Source organism: Phaethon aethereus, assembly GCF_964289735.1.
Source record: "Phaethon aethereus genome assembly, chromosome: 15".
NCBI lineage: Eukaryota > Metazoa > Chordata > Aves > Phaethontiformes > Phaethontidae > Phaethon > Phaethon aethereus.
In genome coordinates, this window is record NC_138591.1 from 12463261 (window position 1) to 12479262 (window position 16002).

Sequence of the window (16002 nt, forward strand, 5' to 3'; positions counted from 1 at the left end):
AATATACTTCACCTTCCTCAATTTATGTAGGCTTTGCAGCTAATAACACTTAAAACAACTCTCTCTTCCTCCCAAAGTCATAAACTCTCAAAGGCTTGTATTTGACCTTCTCTTCATGATAGCTGTGAATTAAACTATTAGTTCTCTGTCCTCTTTATACATTTCTAAAAAACTTGAAGTAAATGGCTGAATGCCAGCCCCAATGATGTCACAACAGTTCCAGTACAAACTATACAACAGAGTTCCACCACATAATCTGGGGCAGCAAGGCGAACATTTCAGACCACAACTAATTTGCTGACTTAAAGAAGCCCTTGAAATATGCTAAGTAAGTGTTTCAGTAGTACCAAACAACTACTTTTGTTCTACTGAAAATTTACATTAAAAGGTATTTTGTAGTCAAATTACACTGTATTTTCAGAGGTGTACAATTAAAAAGACTTCAGAACTCATTCACTTCTTGTGTGAAGAGGCACTAGGACTAAATTTCATTAAATGAAAGGGAAATCAATCAAATTTGATCACTTCATCCTTAACAGTTTAAAACTGTGCCCTTACACAGTGATGTTTCATGACTGATGTTCTCAAAAAGGATGTTCAAAGTCTGCAGCAGCTGTACACACACATAACGACCAGACTTCTGACGCAAGATGTTCAAGAAGAAAACAAACATATTCTTCTCCAAGAAAAAGCTGAAATAAAATAGAGGTGTCATTATATCACTTGCTGTATTTAACAGCAACATAACCTTACTAGGATCAGGGCAAGACTTGGCAAGTTTGACAAACAGCATGTTTTACATTTATGAAGAATTATTTTGCAAAGTTTTATCTGTATAAAAGAAGAATATCTTCCAAAAACCTTAAATGCTAACAAGGGTCCTTAAAAAATTATGCAAAAAAGGGATGTCAAGAAATGAGGGCCTTTTACATTACATATACTAAAAATAAAATTTATCAGGCAGCTTCCCTATCTTGCAATCATAATTTTGAAAGGGAAAGCCTCTAAATGAAGGTTCACTTGCCCCTTTTAAGCTAACATGTTTTTTGTCTTCAACACTGTAGACCTTATTTTTGATCCACTTGAATTATTTTTTTTCCCCACACCAGAAGCAAGCATTTAATGGCTTCTTGTACAATTCAAACAGAAGTGAATGCTTGCAATGTTTTTAAACCAGAAATGCATGCAACTTAGAGAACAGTGTGGACTCTTTCCCACCAGGACATGACAAATATGTATGTATGACAGTTGTTTTTACATTGATTGCAGAAAAAACTCTGAATTCCTAAAATTTTCCCAAGCAGAGAAGACAGTGAGGAACGTGTTGGAGTTATGGAGACATGAATAATCAAAATAAGTTGAATTTCTTAGTCCACATTATAACCCAATCATGCTGAAATGATCTTGTAAAAATAAAACCAAGCACTCCCTAAGTAAGTAATTAAAAACACCAAACACCTTATCTTTACCTATCTCAATCAAATTGCCTTTATAAAAAAAGCAAATGTCTTGAAGCAAACAGCCAAGCAATGGCTTGAAGTAAACAAATTAAAGTCATATGATATTAATAGATGTACTGGATAAATCTGGACCCCAAAATACATTAAATTTTGTAATTATATCAAAGATTTGACAGTCAAACAAAAGCAGTACATGAAAGGGGCTCTGGACTTGGAACACTTTTTTGTTAACAGAAGCAAATCCTCTGTTTCTTCATATGACAAGAACATGATCCTGCTTACCCGCCTACTACAGGACATAGCTTTCTACCCACGTGCATGAAATAGAGTCTTCGAAGACTTAACCCTTTGAACTAGCTCTCTATGCAAGTCTAATAATTCTTCAAAAACAAAACCAGAGTCAAAATTTCTTAGAAGTACTTACTCAAATACTGAGCTGTCATTCTGATCCCCCCATATAAGGATCTCTGTTATAGAACGGATAGTCTCTACCAGCAGGTTGCGGTTGTGATCGGTTACTGTTGTGTTTTTAGTCAAAACATGATACATGTACCTAAAAGAAAAAAATAATTACAAGTAATACAGTATCCTGCCACTTTAACATGCACCATGTTTGTCTTTAGTCGCTGTAACTTAATGTAGACACACACAATGTCTACTCATTGTACAATTTTAAAATGCTAAAATCATCTTTTAATAATGATGCAGAGAGAAAAGTAATTGTTAAACAGAATATGTGACAAACTAAACAAATCTGTAACTAGCCAGGTGAGTTATGAATGCTTATGCATATGTTAGCATAGGACTAGAAATTATGTAACACTTGCCCGGTGGTGCTTCTTATGGCAACCTAATGAATTTCTTTGGAAGCATGTTAAAGTCAAAGGAGTGATGAGCAAGAAAAAGAAGAAATAGAAGAAGCAGGTAAGCATGCAGTAGCTGATATGGGAAAGTGTAATTGTGGACAGAGGCACACGCAGATCTAACTAGAAAAGTTAGATCCCTTGTCTTGGCTGCAGAGACACTCCACAGAATCATGTCAATTTGGTGGTTAATGATCAGGACTGTCAAAGACTATTCATTCATCTTGCCAAAGCTTAATCATCAGGTCTCAGGCCCTTCAAGCATAGAAATACTGATCGGAAAGGTAGCAAATTCCAGCTTTACCATCTCAAAGGGCAAGAGTTTAAGGCTGGGTACTGAAGTTCAAAAAAACGTACATCTGTATTACAAAACAATATTACACAGCTAAATAAAATTTAAAAGGCTTGTATTGTAAGCCTCAGAATTTTAGTCAGTCAAGGAAGCACACTTCTCTTTTTTTTTTTTTTTCTCCCCAGAGTAAGATTTTACATAAAAAATTACTTCCCTTTGTCCTAAAAAAAAAAAAAGTGTGTGGGAATTTCTAAGAAAAGCCCAAGAATCACCACGGCTTTTTTCCCCTCTGTTTTTTCTTTTTTTGCTTTTATATAGTAATAAAGAAAAAGGGTTTCTCCCTCTGTTTTTCTTTTTTTTGGTTGTTTTTATATAGTAATAAAGAAAAAGGATGGATGTAAGAAAGGTGCACAATTATGAAAGTAATTAAATAAAATCAAAGAAAATCCATGCCATTTTAAAAGTGCAAGAGTTCAGATCACTAACCACAGACCATGCAATGCTATACTGCAATCTGTTGAAAACCAGGACTAACACCTGAGGATTCAGGGATATGTGGCCAATATACTCACAAGTGTTCAGGAAAGAAGACTAATTTTCTATACTATCAACCTTCCCATGAGAAGTGGAGTTCATCAAAACCCCCAAGATCTATTTTTGGGAAAATACCCTGCGTGTCCTGACTCTGCGACAGCCTATCATTACTGTTTCAGACAGCCTATCATTATTGTTTTGGATTCCATTCCATTCCAAGTTCGTTCAGTGACTCAGGTTGAAATTTTAGGAATCTTACTAGTACGATGCAAGAGTTTAGAAGTTCAGTAAGCCATTTTTTAAGCAACAGACTGAAAAGACCTCAAGCAGCTATTATGTAAAAGATAAAAATACCAATTTTGCCACGCTACTGTAGTGTTCCAGGAAACACTGGGCATTTCTAGAACAAAATTTTGGCGTGTCTGGTTTAAAGTAAGTTTCAGAAGTTTAGGTCAAAATGAGACTTGAAATCACATTTCAAAAAACAGTATTTCCATCAATTTTATCTACAATAAAAAACGGAATCACTGCACAGGGCAAACATGCAGTTGGAGACTAAAATGCCATTTAACTGAACACATATCAGGCTGTTCCAACTATTTATCAGTGTCCTGGTTTTGGCTGGTATAATTTTCTTCCTAGTAGCTAGTATAGTGCTGTGTTTTGCATTTAGAATGAGAATAATGTTGACAACAGACCAATGTTTTAGTTGTTGCTAAGTAGTGCTTACACTAAGTCAAGGACTTTTCAGCTTCCCATGCTCTGCCGACTGAGAAGGCTGGGGGTGCACAAGAAGCTGGGAGGGGGCACAGCCAGGACAGCTGATCCAAACTGGCCAGGGGGATATTCCAGACCACAGGCCATCGCGCTCAGTACATGAACTAGGGGAAAGCTGGCCGGGGGCCACTGCTCGGGGACTGGCTGGGCATGGATCGGCCGGTGGTGAGCAACTGCATCATACATCACTTGCTTTGTATATTCTTTTATCACCGTTGTTATTATTATTATTACTATTTTATTTCACTTATTAAACTGTCTTTATCTCAACTCACAAGTTTTTTCACTTTAACTCTCCGATTCTTGCCCCCATCCCACCAGGGGGAGTGAGTGAGCGGCTGTGTGGTGCTCAGTTGCCAATTGGGGCTAAACCACAACAATCAGACTTACGAAGACAAAGTAAGGTATTACCTAGTTTCAGAATCTTTTTCACACTTGAATTCAATTAAAAAAAAGTTTGACCATATTTTCAGTTTGCTTAAAATTTGCAAAATTTGGTTTGGGTAATCTTCTTCAACCCCTGAGCTGCCACTCAGTGGGCCAGAGCTTTGCAGGACTTGTTGCAAGACACAGTCTGTCCTCATAAGCCATGCAGGAAGCAGAAGCTATTTCAGAGAATTTTATTATGCTGTTATGGTAAAATGCTATACGCTTCCTGATCTTTATATTGCTTAGTCATCAAATAATGATTTTACTGTCTTGAGTACTGCACAAGGACAGCGAGAGGTCAACAACTCTCAGAAGTTCACAGTTTTAACAAACTTGAGATACCACATGCTTCCTTCTCTCCCCCCCAAAACCAGCAATGTGATAAAGCCTACATCATATTAAGGTTAACCTACCAGACAGCAGAGGAAAGAGCAGGAAAAAAGGGAAGAGATGGCAGGAGGAGGAAAAAGATTGGCTTTTCATGCTCAGAGTATGAAAAAAAAAACCCCCACCTCTCCCCCCTCTTCATACTGTTTCCCCGCCCCCGTAAATCAATACTCACTTTCCAAATCCAGAACAGAAACTGCTCAGATTGAAACAAGTTGATTCATAGCTATCTCCTAGAGTAATAACTGCCTGTTCACATGCCCTACCGTAACAGAAGTCACCAAATAGCAAGTCAAAGAGCACCCGCAAATCCTCTTTAACTAATCTGAGGATCACGGTTCAAGATTCCTTCTACGGAGGCTGACAGTGAGATGGCTCACACTGAAGACGCAAGAGTTCAAATCTGACCACCTATGAGAATCCCCGGGGCTTTCTAGAAGAGCACATGGCGCACAAGCCCTGCAAAACCTTCCGATTATGGCACTGTCTTTTGATTCGCTGCCTTGATAATATATACAGAGCAAAAACTAAGTCACTGGTCCGAGCAGGCATCAGTTAATGGAACAGTGAACAGCTGAAGAGCAGAAATTAAATCAGAACAGTTCATGCCAGAGCAATCTCAATATTTTTCCCAAGAGAGTTAAAGAGAGTAATTAAAACTACTTCACATATTTTAGCCTATTTATTTGTAGTCATATATAAATTATTGCATCTATGAACATATATTTCTCATGAATAAGTTATATCACGCAAACTTTGCAATAAAGTTTACTCCAACAGTGGAACTCTGGGAACAGAAAGCCGTGGGAAGAATTACATGCTACTACCTCACCTCGGAGTCTATGGAAGACAGAGCGTTACAGATGCAAAAAGCAAGAAACATTTAATAGTCAGGAATACATAAACTCTAAGTTAATTTACTTAATATCAACATTACTGCAAAGTTCCTTGATTTGATAACACACTGATGCGCTTAGAGAAAACTTGGGCTTCACTTTCAAGCTATTCCTTTATCTACTTACTTGAAAATGAATGAGAAAGCATGCACATGCTTGTTTCTCTTAGCACACATGCAACATACCATATCATGAGAACATCATAAACTATCACATAAAAACAGTATTTTTCTATTTACATAAATCCTTAAAGCTTAAATGCTGGTTACAAAGGGGTCAAGTTTGTGCTCCAAAATGCTAAACCCTCAAAGAGAAAGTTTTTGTCATCTCCATCTCTCTACATCTGAAAACTGGGTTCAAACAAACAAAAACCTAACAAAAACCCACCATGCAGGAAGTGTCAAAGCACCTGATACCACCAAAATCAGTGGGAGATTTTGCCAGAAAATTAACAAGACAAATAAAATTCCGAACATTTTCCTGGTAAGAAACCATGCTCAGAGGGATAACATAGCAACTCATGGATATAGAAAGTGGGCATTAATGACTTACTACTTACAAAAATACACTAAAATAGGTAGGAGTTTAGGAAGCCAAGCACTCAAATTTAAAAAACCCAGACTTAATCACAACATGCTTGCTTCTTCATGCTGCCTCTATGTAATTACATATTATTCTCAGAGGAAACTGGATGTATAGCAAGGACAGTACTTCAGGAAATGAATCAGCTGTGAAACAAGTTTTCAACCGTACACGTTTATGGATGCTGCATCTGACCAAGTCATGAGAAATGTTCAGCAGCACCCAACTCTAATGGTATAAAACCTTTTGTGCAATCGTTACGCAATTAAAACACCAATGTAAAAGCAACAATGGGAAACATACTTGAAGCGACAGGGCTATGTAAAATAACTCTTAGAAAAGTAGGGAGAAAATTGCATGTAGAAACAAAAATACTAAGCTTAAGTTCCAAAGCCTTTCACTTTAGCAGGAACACCAGAGATATTATCAGATGAACTCTTCAGAAATGGTTAAGATATCGCCACTTACATATTGGGAGAAATTACATAAATCCTCTTCCATCCACTCCAATGGGAAGTCAAAGTTTGTAGACGGGGAAAGAAGATACAGTTATGCTCTCAAGGAGATCCAACCACGCATCTGCTATCGTTAGCCTATCCTCAACTGGGCAATATGAAAGACTTTTTAGTAGTTTAACCACAGGTCACAGCTCCTATGGCGAGGAGCTGCAGAAGCAGAGTACAGCGACTGCCACAGTCAGCAGCTGCAGAGGTGTAAGAAGCCCTGACCGACACAAGAACGCCCAGCTTACGTGCAAAGGTAGGCCAACGAGAAAGAGAGGAACACGCAGCTCATGAGAAAGCGCTAACTTTTTCATTACTTTGCGTAGCAAGGCAGGCCATTGCCTAAAACTGCCTTGATGTATTTGCTTTTAGAACTGGAAGCATATAATAAACAGAGCAGAGGACTATATAAAGGGAGGGGAAAAAGGTCTCATTTTAAACTGCTGGATGACACTTTCAAGAAGCAGATTCTGGCCTAGTTTCAGATACAGTCTCCCGTAAAGATAAACAAGTCATTTCAGACGACTGTCACAAGCAGTCACTAACATTGTTCCTGTTTCCAGAATATTTAGGCTTTCTCCATTTAAGTTATTGACATTCCCTCAATTACTAACCAAAGGGCACAAAAATATCAAGTTCTCTAAAAAAATAAGTCAGATGCACTCAGGCTGCGCATAGTAGTGTTTCATAGACTCTCTAGATAGCAATTCAGCAAGGTATTAGAAAGCTGGATTAAGTTGTAACTGTTTTCACTAGACTAAGAGACTGTACACTTAATACAAACAGCCTCACAACGTTTGTTTGGCCAATCCATTCTACAGCATGTTTGCAGAAATACTGAATAGTAAAATTTCAAAAGCAAGCCTCAAACAAACACATTAAAGCTGATGGGAAAGGAAGTTCCAGATCAAACAGTTACAGACAAAAAGCAGTAACCTCCTCATAGTTACTAAACAGGTATATTGTTTACAATTTAGACTAAACTCTACATTATGCATGTTAAAAAAACGAAAATATTCCCAGGGCTAATTTCACTCTTGTAACATAGCATAATATGCTGTTATAGGCTCAGCTAACCTGTAATAGCAAGGTTGGTGCGTGCTACTCAACTCGTTCACATGGAACAGAATATGAGTTTTTGACAAGTTGAAAAGATGAGAATGCAGATGCTCACAAGGTGGTGAGCCTACCAAGACTGATGTTCTTTCATGACCCTCTTTGCTCTTTTTCCTTCTGTTGCTTTACCCACTTCAACTGCAACCTTAGAAAAGCCCTAAACTTCACGTTACCACTAGGTAAGCTACCTTTGCTATTGACATCTAGCTAGAAACTGCAATTCATACAGCCTAACTAACCACTTAAAATATACAGTCTAAACAGATTGGTCTTGGCTCTCCTTTACATACTACCATTGTAGATTTCATAATTAAAAAAATCACATGCAAAAAAGCAAAAGAAACCAAAGCCAATATTTTAGTAGCGAACTATATACTTCAATTCTCAGGTAAGTAGTCAAGCACAAGCCACAACACTTCCAGCCTGCTTCCCTTTTGCTGCAAATCAAACAGGGTATCACTTTTTCTACCCTCTGTGGCCCTGAGAGAACATATAATCACATTTTTCTTGCCTGAAAGATTCTAACGTCCTAAAGCCTCCCTCTCACCAGCCTACTTTTTCTAAACTTAAACTCAGTTTCTTCAAATTTAATCACCTATCAGCATTCTTGTGCTCTATCTTCAAGTGTAATATCAAAACCAGATAGATCTAAAGCTCCATTAGCATTGAGTAGTATCCAATGGCTACCCCTTATATAGAACATTCCCATGTTTATACCAGAGCATGACTTTTTCCCTTTTTCCTGCAATGCCAGATCATGTTGACTTAGTAGTCTGACCTACCATGCTTTCAAAATTACTTTCCGCAGTCCTACTGCCTCATAATTTTTGTATTTATGGACTTGATTTCCCTGTCTTTGGTAAAAAGTAAAACATTTCAATTAGTCTTGCTAGTTTTGAACATTTTTCCAGTTTAAAGGCAAGGACCAGAATCATCTTGATAAAGTAACTGCAAGATCCAAATCTTGTATAAGTGCATCCTGCTCATTACTGTCAGACCCCATTCACGTCCTCCTTGTAATTTGACTAATTGTTGATAACTACCAGCCACTTATTTCTCAATAAGCTATGTATTCACAGTGATTTCATTTAGAAAACACTTCCCCTCTTAATGACCTCCTTTTCTTGTTCAGTAGAAAAAGAAGCTATAACAGTGGATCTCATTTTTCTTGCAATAGTGGAACCCTTAAAATGGAACAGTGAATTTAAAAATGTTTTATCCCTTGCCATCCTTCCAACTCTCCAGTGGCAGAGCTAGAGAAAACTATTCCACCTTCTGCAGTCAGCAATAACGCAAAGACATCAGTCCCCGGAGGCGGATGTTACAATTCTCAAACTCAACAGCTTTACTTCTATGCCAGCTGCTGAGCCCTCTAACCAGGGTACATCCCCTGGACCTGCAAAACCACCATCCTGATTGCCATGAACTACTGAGTTCTGACTGGCTGACTACTAAGATCCACCCCCCAACCCCCCCCAAAAGGTCTACATTGCTTACGGGCTGGGACCAGGCTGCTCACTTCCCCATCTTCGCCACTACCAGGAGACAATCAAAGTCCTCCCTCAAGAGAAATGTGGTATTTCTTGTATTTTTCACGTCTTGCATTCTACTCCACTGAATGAGTCTGCGACATTATTAAAAATCAACCAAACAAACACGTATCGCAGCCATGAGCGTGACACGACATGACGGAATTGCGTCTGCCCTGAAGACATTTTGGGACGAAGGGGCAGACTGCCGCGAGGAAGACACCAGCCCACACCGCCCAGAGCGACTCCCGCGCCGCTGCCGAATTGCTCCGGCAGCTTTCGGCTCGGGAGAGCACGCCAGCACGCACAGGCGAGGAGGGCGCGAGCGACCGGGCAGCGCCGCCCGCCTCCCGCCTCTCCTCCGGGACGTCTCCGAGCCACCCCGGCGCCGCTCCGCAGCCCTCCCCAAGGGACAACCCTGCCCCAAGCAGCTCCGCAGCCGGAGTCCGCCCGCCCCCGCGCCGGCTGGCACCCTCCGAGTCCCCTCGCAACCTGGGAGAGCCGCCGCAGGCACGGCTCCCCGCGGCAGCCCCCGGCCCCGCCCGCCGGCTCTCTTTCCCCTCACAGCTGGCCCAGAGCCCGCGGCCGGCTCCGCGCTTACTTGAGGTGATCCAAGGAGTGGATGCTGCGGGCGGCCTTCCCGTGCCCGCCGCCCACCCAGCTGCGGGAGCGCCCGAACATGCTGACGGCGAACAGTTGCTACGGCCCGCGGAGCTCTAGGTCTTCATAGCCCCGCAGGGAAGGGCAGACAAGGGGTGAGCGGCGCCCGGGCGGGCGACGACCAGGAAGAAGCCCCAGCGGCGGCAGCCACCGGCGCACATAAACGCCAAGGCGCATGCGCGGGCGGAGCACGCTGGGAAGCGCGGTCCCGCGTCCCGCCCGCGCCGCGCGGACTGCAAGTCCCAGCAGGCACCGGGGCGGGGCCGCTGTCCGTCACCCGGGCGGGGAGGGGAAAGCGGGGAGAGGAAAGCGGGGCGCGCGCCCCCTCAGACTCCCGCCTTCGCCCGTCAGGCCGGAGCCCGGCGCTTTCAGGGGACGCCCGTTCTGCCGGGGCCCCGGGCTGGGAAGGCACCCGCCCGGGACCGGCACCTGCCGCGGCCCGCCACCGTCATGGCCCGTCCCCCGCCAGCCGCCGCGGCCCGCCACCCACCTGCAAGGAAACGGGACAGTCCCCGGGGACCCGGAGTTTTCTCTTTTCCCGTCAGGATTTCCACAGAAAAGTGGAAACACGTGCCCTAAGCCGCCCGCCTCTGAGGGCTGCGCTTCGGCAGTTTGTCTCGAAGTAAACCAAGTGACGCTGTCGGGCAGGTGCTCAGCCCCTCCTGCACGCCATGTCTGAGCAGGACAGCAGCGATGGGCCTTGAGGGCTGAGGGACGCCCGTGCCTCCCAGAGCCAGAGGCCTTGGATCAATTTTTTGCTTAATTGATTCCTTCCCTCTCTTCGGCAGTTAGAAGTTATATCTTGTCAGGTCCTGAGAGGACTGTTAAATTAGAAGAATATAAAGGATTAAACTTATCCTAAACAAAAACTCAGCCTTTTCATGTCCGCATGTACCTCCCAAATTCATGGTAATTTGAGACAAAAGTTGACGTTCCTTGTTCACCATCCGTAACTCAAAATTAAGCAGTTCTGGTGGGGTCAGTTCTGACCAGAGGAGAATGGGATGCTGCAAGATGCAGCGATGGAAATTCAGATGCTGACATCTCTCTTGCTAGGGTTTTTCCAATAAGGACTGCAACACTTAGTTTTGAATCGGCTTAAAAACTAACTTAATTAAAGCAGAACAAAGAGAACACGATCATTACTGACTGCCTTGACCTGGTTTTATATTTTTTTGCTTTAACCATTGATTAAATCTAAGTAAAGCTAAAGAGTTTGTCAGCCAGTATCAGAAAAACCGCCCTAATTTAAAAGCACACCTTTGATTATATTTTGATCCAGCTTTTGCTGACCTTGGTCTGCAAAGAAGTGCCTCCACCGAGGTGGGAAAGGGCCCAGGCCCGCCCAGCTGCCGCGGATGGGCCTTGTTCAGCAACCGGGGAACGGCAACAACTTCCAGCGGCCACGGAACAGACAAAACCCGCCCACGCTGCTGCGGGGTGCTGAAGTGCTCTGCGAAGGCGCCGCGCGGCTCGGGCACCGCAGGAAGCCTCCTGGCCCCTCAGCCCGGCGCAGCCCGCCCGCGGCGGAGGCGCCGGCGCCCGGTGCCGCTGCTCCCGGCCGGCCCGCAGCGCCAGGGGCGGGCGGCGCTGCCGGGGGACGCGGCGTGGGGCGGGGAGGCGAGGGGGCGGGCAGCAGGGGTCCCGCAGCGCAGACCGGGGCTGGCGAGTTCGCTGACGGCGGCGGGTGATCCGCGCCGACGCGCTTGTCGGCTGCTTCCGCAAAGTTTGCGGGCGGGAGGAGGAGGGGAGCCGCGGCGGGACTGCAGCAGCCGGGCTGGAAATGCCCCTGAGGAGCCTCCTGCCAGCGGCGGGGCTGCGGCAGCGCCGCTGAAGCCCGCGCTGGCTGCCCGCCCGCCGGGGCGCCTCTTCCTCCGGGGAAGGAGGGGACCGAGCGGGCCGCCCTGCGGCTCTGCCGCCCCCGCGGGGCTCGCCTCTTCCCAGGCTGCGGCTCTGGGGTTTGGCCCTCGCCTGCCACCGGGGCTGCGGAGTGCGGTCCTGCGCGCCCCGCTCCCGGCTCCGCGCCCGCCGCTCCCGCCGGACAGGCCGGTGCCCGCTGCGGCGCCCCCCCGCCGCCGGAGCCCGCAGCAGCCCCGTACGGCTGCATGCCCGCCGCGGTCTCGGCACGTCTGGATTCGCTGGAGTCCTGGGCCTTCCATGCGCTGCTGGTGCTGCCCTATATGTTTTACGTGGGCTTGTTTTTTGTCAACGTGCTGATCCTGTACTATGCCTTCCTAATGGAGTACATCGTCCTCAATGTAGGCATCGTCTTCCTGCCCGAGGATATGGACCAGGCTCTGGTGGATCTGGGGGTGCTCTCCGACCCCGGCTCCGTGCTCTACGAGACGGACAGCGAGCTGGATGTCTTTGATGGGTACTTGGAGTGACGCCCCGGGGCGCTCCGAAGCGACTGCGGGGTGACGCCGCCCGGCCCGGGGCTGGGGCCGGGTGTCCCGGCATGGCCGTAGCTCGGGGACCGCCGCGGCTCCGGGATAACCTCGCTGCGTCTCAGCTCCTTCTGCGCAGCATCTCCCCCCCGCCCAAACACCCAGCACGCCCCCCTTCCCCGGTGCAGGGCCGGGGGGGCAGCCGGGACCCGCTGCCGCCGGGAAGGAGTGCTCGCCAGGCCGGTAAGTCGCTTCCTCGGGCTCGGCGGGGCGGCGGCCCGCGGGGCGCTCCCGGCGCGGCCCACCGCCGTCCCGCGGGCAGAGGGCCGGGGCCGATGTCCTCCGCGCGCAGCCGGGAGAACGCCTGCCCCGAAGGACTGATTCCCACCGATGGCGCCGCTGCAGCGCTAGGTGTTGTGTTTCCAGCTGGTCAACAACTTCGCTAATCCGGTCCTGAAAGCAGCTCTGAATCTAAAGAACATCCAGGCGAATAGTTACTAGAACTCAGAGGCCGTACTCGAGCCAGGAATACTTCTTAGTCAGGTGCCCTTTAAAACCTCCGTCTCAGATAATAAGAAACCTACCGAGCTCCTCATTCTTCCCCTGTTAATCGTAGCACAAGGGTTTGCTTGGTCAATTTGTTGCTGTAGTTTTGAGTGACACTAAAACTCTGGAAATTTTGTAAGGCTTTAGCATTTTAAAACACTGAAGTGCAATTGGGAAGAAAATCTCTATTTCTAGCTAGGACTTTCTGTGCCAAGTATATGTTAATGAAAACATTCACAGTTTAAATTAAAATGTGTTAGCAAATCTGCCAGTAGAATTTTTAGCAAAATATTGTCTGTAAATTTGAAAAACAGTTCAGGATACCTTTTTATTTTCTATTTGAAATTATGGAAATAGGAAATTCTGTTGTAAGGTTACAAACAGAACAGGCCAACAGCATCCTGGCCTGTATCAGGAATAGTGTGGCCAGCAGGAGTAGGGAAGTGATTGTGCCCCTGTACTCGGCACTGGGGAGGCCGCACCTTGAATACTGTGTTCAGTGTTGGACCCCTCACTACAAGAAGGATGTTGAGGTGCTGGAGCGTGTCCAGAGAAGGGCAACGAAGCTGGTGAGGGGTCTGGAGCACATGTCTTATGAGGAGCGGCTGAGGGAACTGGGGTTGTTCAGTCTAGAGAAGAGGAGGCTGAGGGGAGACCTTATCGCTCTCTACAACTACCTGAAAGGGGGTTGTGGCGACGAGGGTGTTGGTCTCTTCTCCCAAGTAACTAGCGATAGGACAAGAGGAAATGGCCTCAAGTTGCGCCAGGGGAGGTTTAGATTGGATATTAGGAAAAATTTCTTCACTGAGAGAGTGGTCAGGCATTGGAAGAGGCTGCCCAGGGAGGTGGTGGAGTCGCCATCTCTGGAAGTGTTCAAAAAACGTGTGGACGTGGCGCTTCAGGACATGGTTTAGGGGACATGGTGGCGCTGGATTAATGGTTGGACTTGATGATCTTGAAGGTCCTTTCCAACCTAGTGATTCTGTGATTCTGTGAAACACAACCTTGGTGAACATACTACACAAATACCATTTAACATCAAGCTATTTTAATCAGTCTTCTAATTAAAAAAAAAAACAAACAAACCTTTCCTGTAGTGCTGTCCTTCATACAGGTTAAAACTATCTCCTAAATATTTCTATTCAGATTCCATATGAAGCAACAGTAGCTGATTTTGGTCAATAGTTTAGGAGGAAAAACGGAAAGTTTTGGTGCTGGAGTAGCACTGATTGCACAAACAGCTGAACAAAGCTTGTGTGTGTGTGAACAGATCTTTGTTGCTACTGAAGAAATCCCACTGCATATACAGTTACTGCAAATGAAAGTGACCGTGCCAACATTTGGTGGCCCATCCCAAGCAGCTGGATTAGAATCACTTCTGGATTAGAATCACTAGAAGGTCTGGAGCAAAACTAAACTCCCCACAAAACACTGTTGGCTAATTTTGTGGCTGTCTCCTCCTCTCCCTTTTCAGCTGGGCAAATAACACACATGCTCTGTATTGCAGGAAAGAAATTAATAAAAACACATGGAAATTTAAGCAAAATCTGTGGAGCAAAAAGCCTTAGCCATTTTCTCCCCCAAAATACCTTTCCCCAAATTCCAAATCCTATTACTCCAACACCATATAATACAGGGATTTAAAATATTTTTTTAATATTTTTTTTACTGACTAGGATTTGTCATGATGAGTGGCATCTAGTTTTCAGGAAGACCTAAGGAGGACAGACATAATTTTCCTCGGTGGATTTTTCCTACTACATGAACGCATAGTTTGATAGAGCATAGGGTCTGAGCACAATTCTGTTCAGTGTAGGTAAATGAGCTCCTTAAAATTTTCCTTCATGTTAATAGGATAAGCAGCTCTGCAAACTTCTTGATAGTCTAACTATAAAACCATGTCACCTCCCTGTGTAGAAATCAAAATGCAGAGGTCTTGACAGAGCTCAGGAATAAGTTTCAGTCTATATACACCTTGAGCTAATGGAGCTCTGCACAGCTACCAACTCCAGCCTGGTTCCTTTAATTTGGGAGTTACCATGTTAGATGGTGGTTTCCACTTTCTTGCTTTGTGAAATCACTTTGTGATTTCAAATCACAAATCCCTGAAGTTAGATCAATTATTAGAGAGCAAAAAATATACTATTACTGTGATTCATCTATTTATACATTTAATTATATTTATATATGCAGCAACCAGGCCACAAATTGCATAATTATTTAGCTACCAGGCAAAGACTCAGCGTGTCGCCATGAAAGGAAATTTGTGTTAATGTCCTGGTTACAGGTTCCTTCACTGTTCTGAAGAGGAGGCTGAGGGGAGACCTTATCGCTCTCTACAGCTACCTGAAAGGGGGTTCTGGTGAGGTGGGTGTTGGTCTCTTCTCCCAACTAACTAGTGATAGGATGAGAGGAAATGGCATCAAGTTGGGCCAGGGGATGTTTAGATTGGATATTAGGGAGAATTTCTTTACAGAGAGAGTGGTTAAGCACTGGAACAGGCTACCCAGGGCGGTGGTGGAGTCCATCACTGGAAGTGTTCAAAAAATGTGTGGATGTGGCACTTCGGGACATGGTTTATTGGGCATGGTGGTGTTGGGTTAATGGTTGGGCTTGTTCTTGAAGGTCTTTTCCAACCTTAATGATTCTGTGATTCTGTGCCATTCCTCCTCACGGGTTCCCTAGCAAGGCAGGCAGAGGGGGCCCTAATTTGGAGCTGTGTTTTCTGCTTTGGGAGCAGAAGTAAGGCACTGAAAGGGAAGATGTAAATCCCTTTGGTGCCTAGCCTGCAGCAACCCCAGTTCTGTACAAGTGTTAACCCGTGCTCTCCGTAGGCCTGGGAAGGCTCCCACCTGCCCCGTGCGCTTACATTCTGAAGTGCTGAGGATTCACAAGACACTGCAGGAAGAATAAGTCTCAGTTTTACCAGCAGAGATGAAAAATACATAGGTATACTCTTTGCATTAAATTTAAGAGTGTTCTTCATGTGACTCACCAGTGATTACTGAGAACAACTAAAAAGCTATGATTAGCCTTAGCTG

General features: G+C 45.1%; 2 protein-coding genes across 2 annotated transcripts in view; one reads left to right on the forward strand and one right to left on the reverse strand.

The window, feature by feature from the left end:
• The window catches only part of CLEC16A (C-type lectin domain containing 16A), a gene marked incomplete at both ends in the record, with an annotated part of 81025 nt that extends 70976 nt beyond the window's left edge, over window positions 1-10049 (reverse strand). The window contains 3 exons of the mRNA XM_082006537.1: window positions 559-692; window positions 1885-2013; window positions 9970-10049. Of these exons, the coding sequence (XP_081862663.1) occupies window positions 559-692; window positions 1885-2013; window positions 9970-10049 (343 nt within the window). The remainder of the gene's footprint in view (window positions 1-558; window positions 693-1884; window positions 2014-9969) is intronic.
• A 2084-nt stretch (window positions 10050-12133) lies between these two features.
• Window positions 12134-12415, forward strand: DEXI (Dexi homolog; the record flags this gene model as incomplete). The annotated part of the gene is made up of 1 exon (XM_082006611.1): window positions 12134-12415. One exon carries the CDS (start codon window positions 12134-12136, stop codon window positions 12413-12415), a length of 282 nt encoding a protein of 93 aa, XP_081862737.1.
• Between the last annotated feature and the right edge of the window lie 3587 nt (window positions 12416-16002).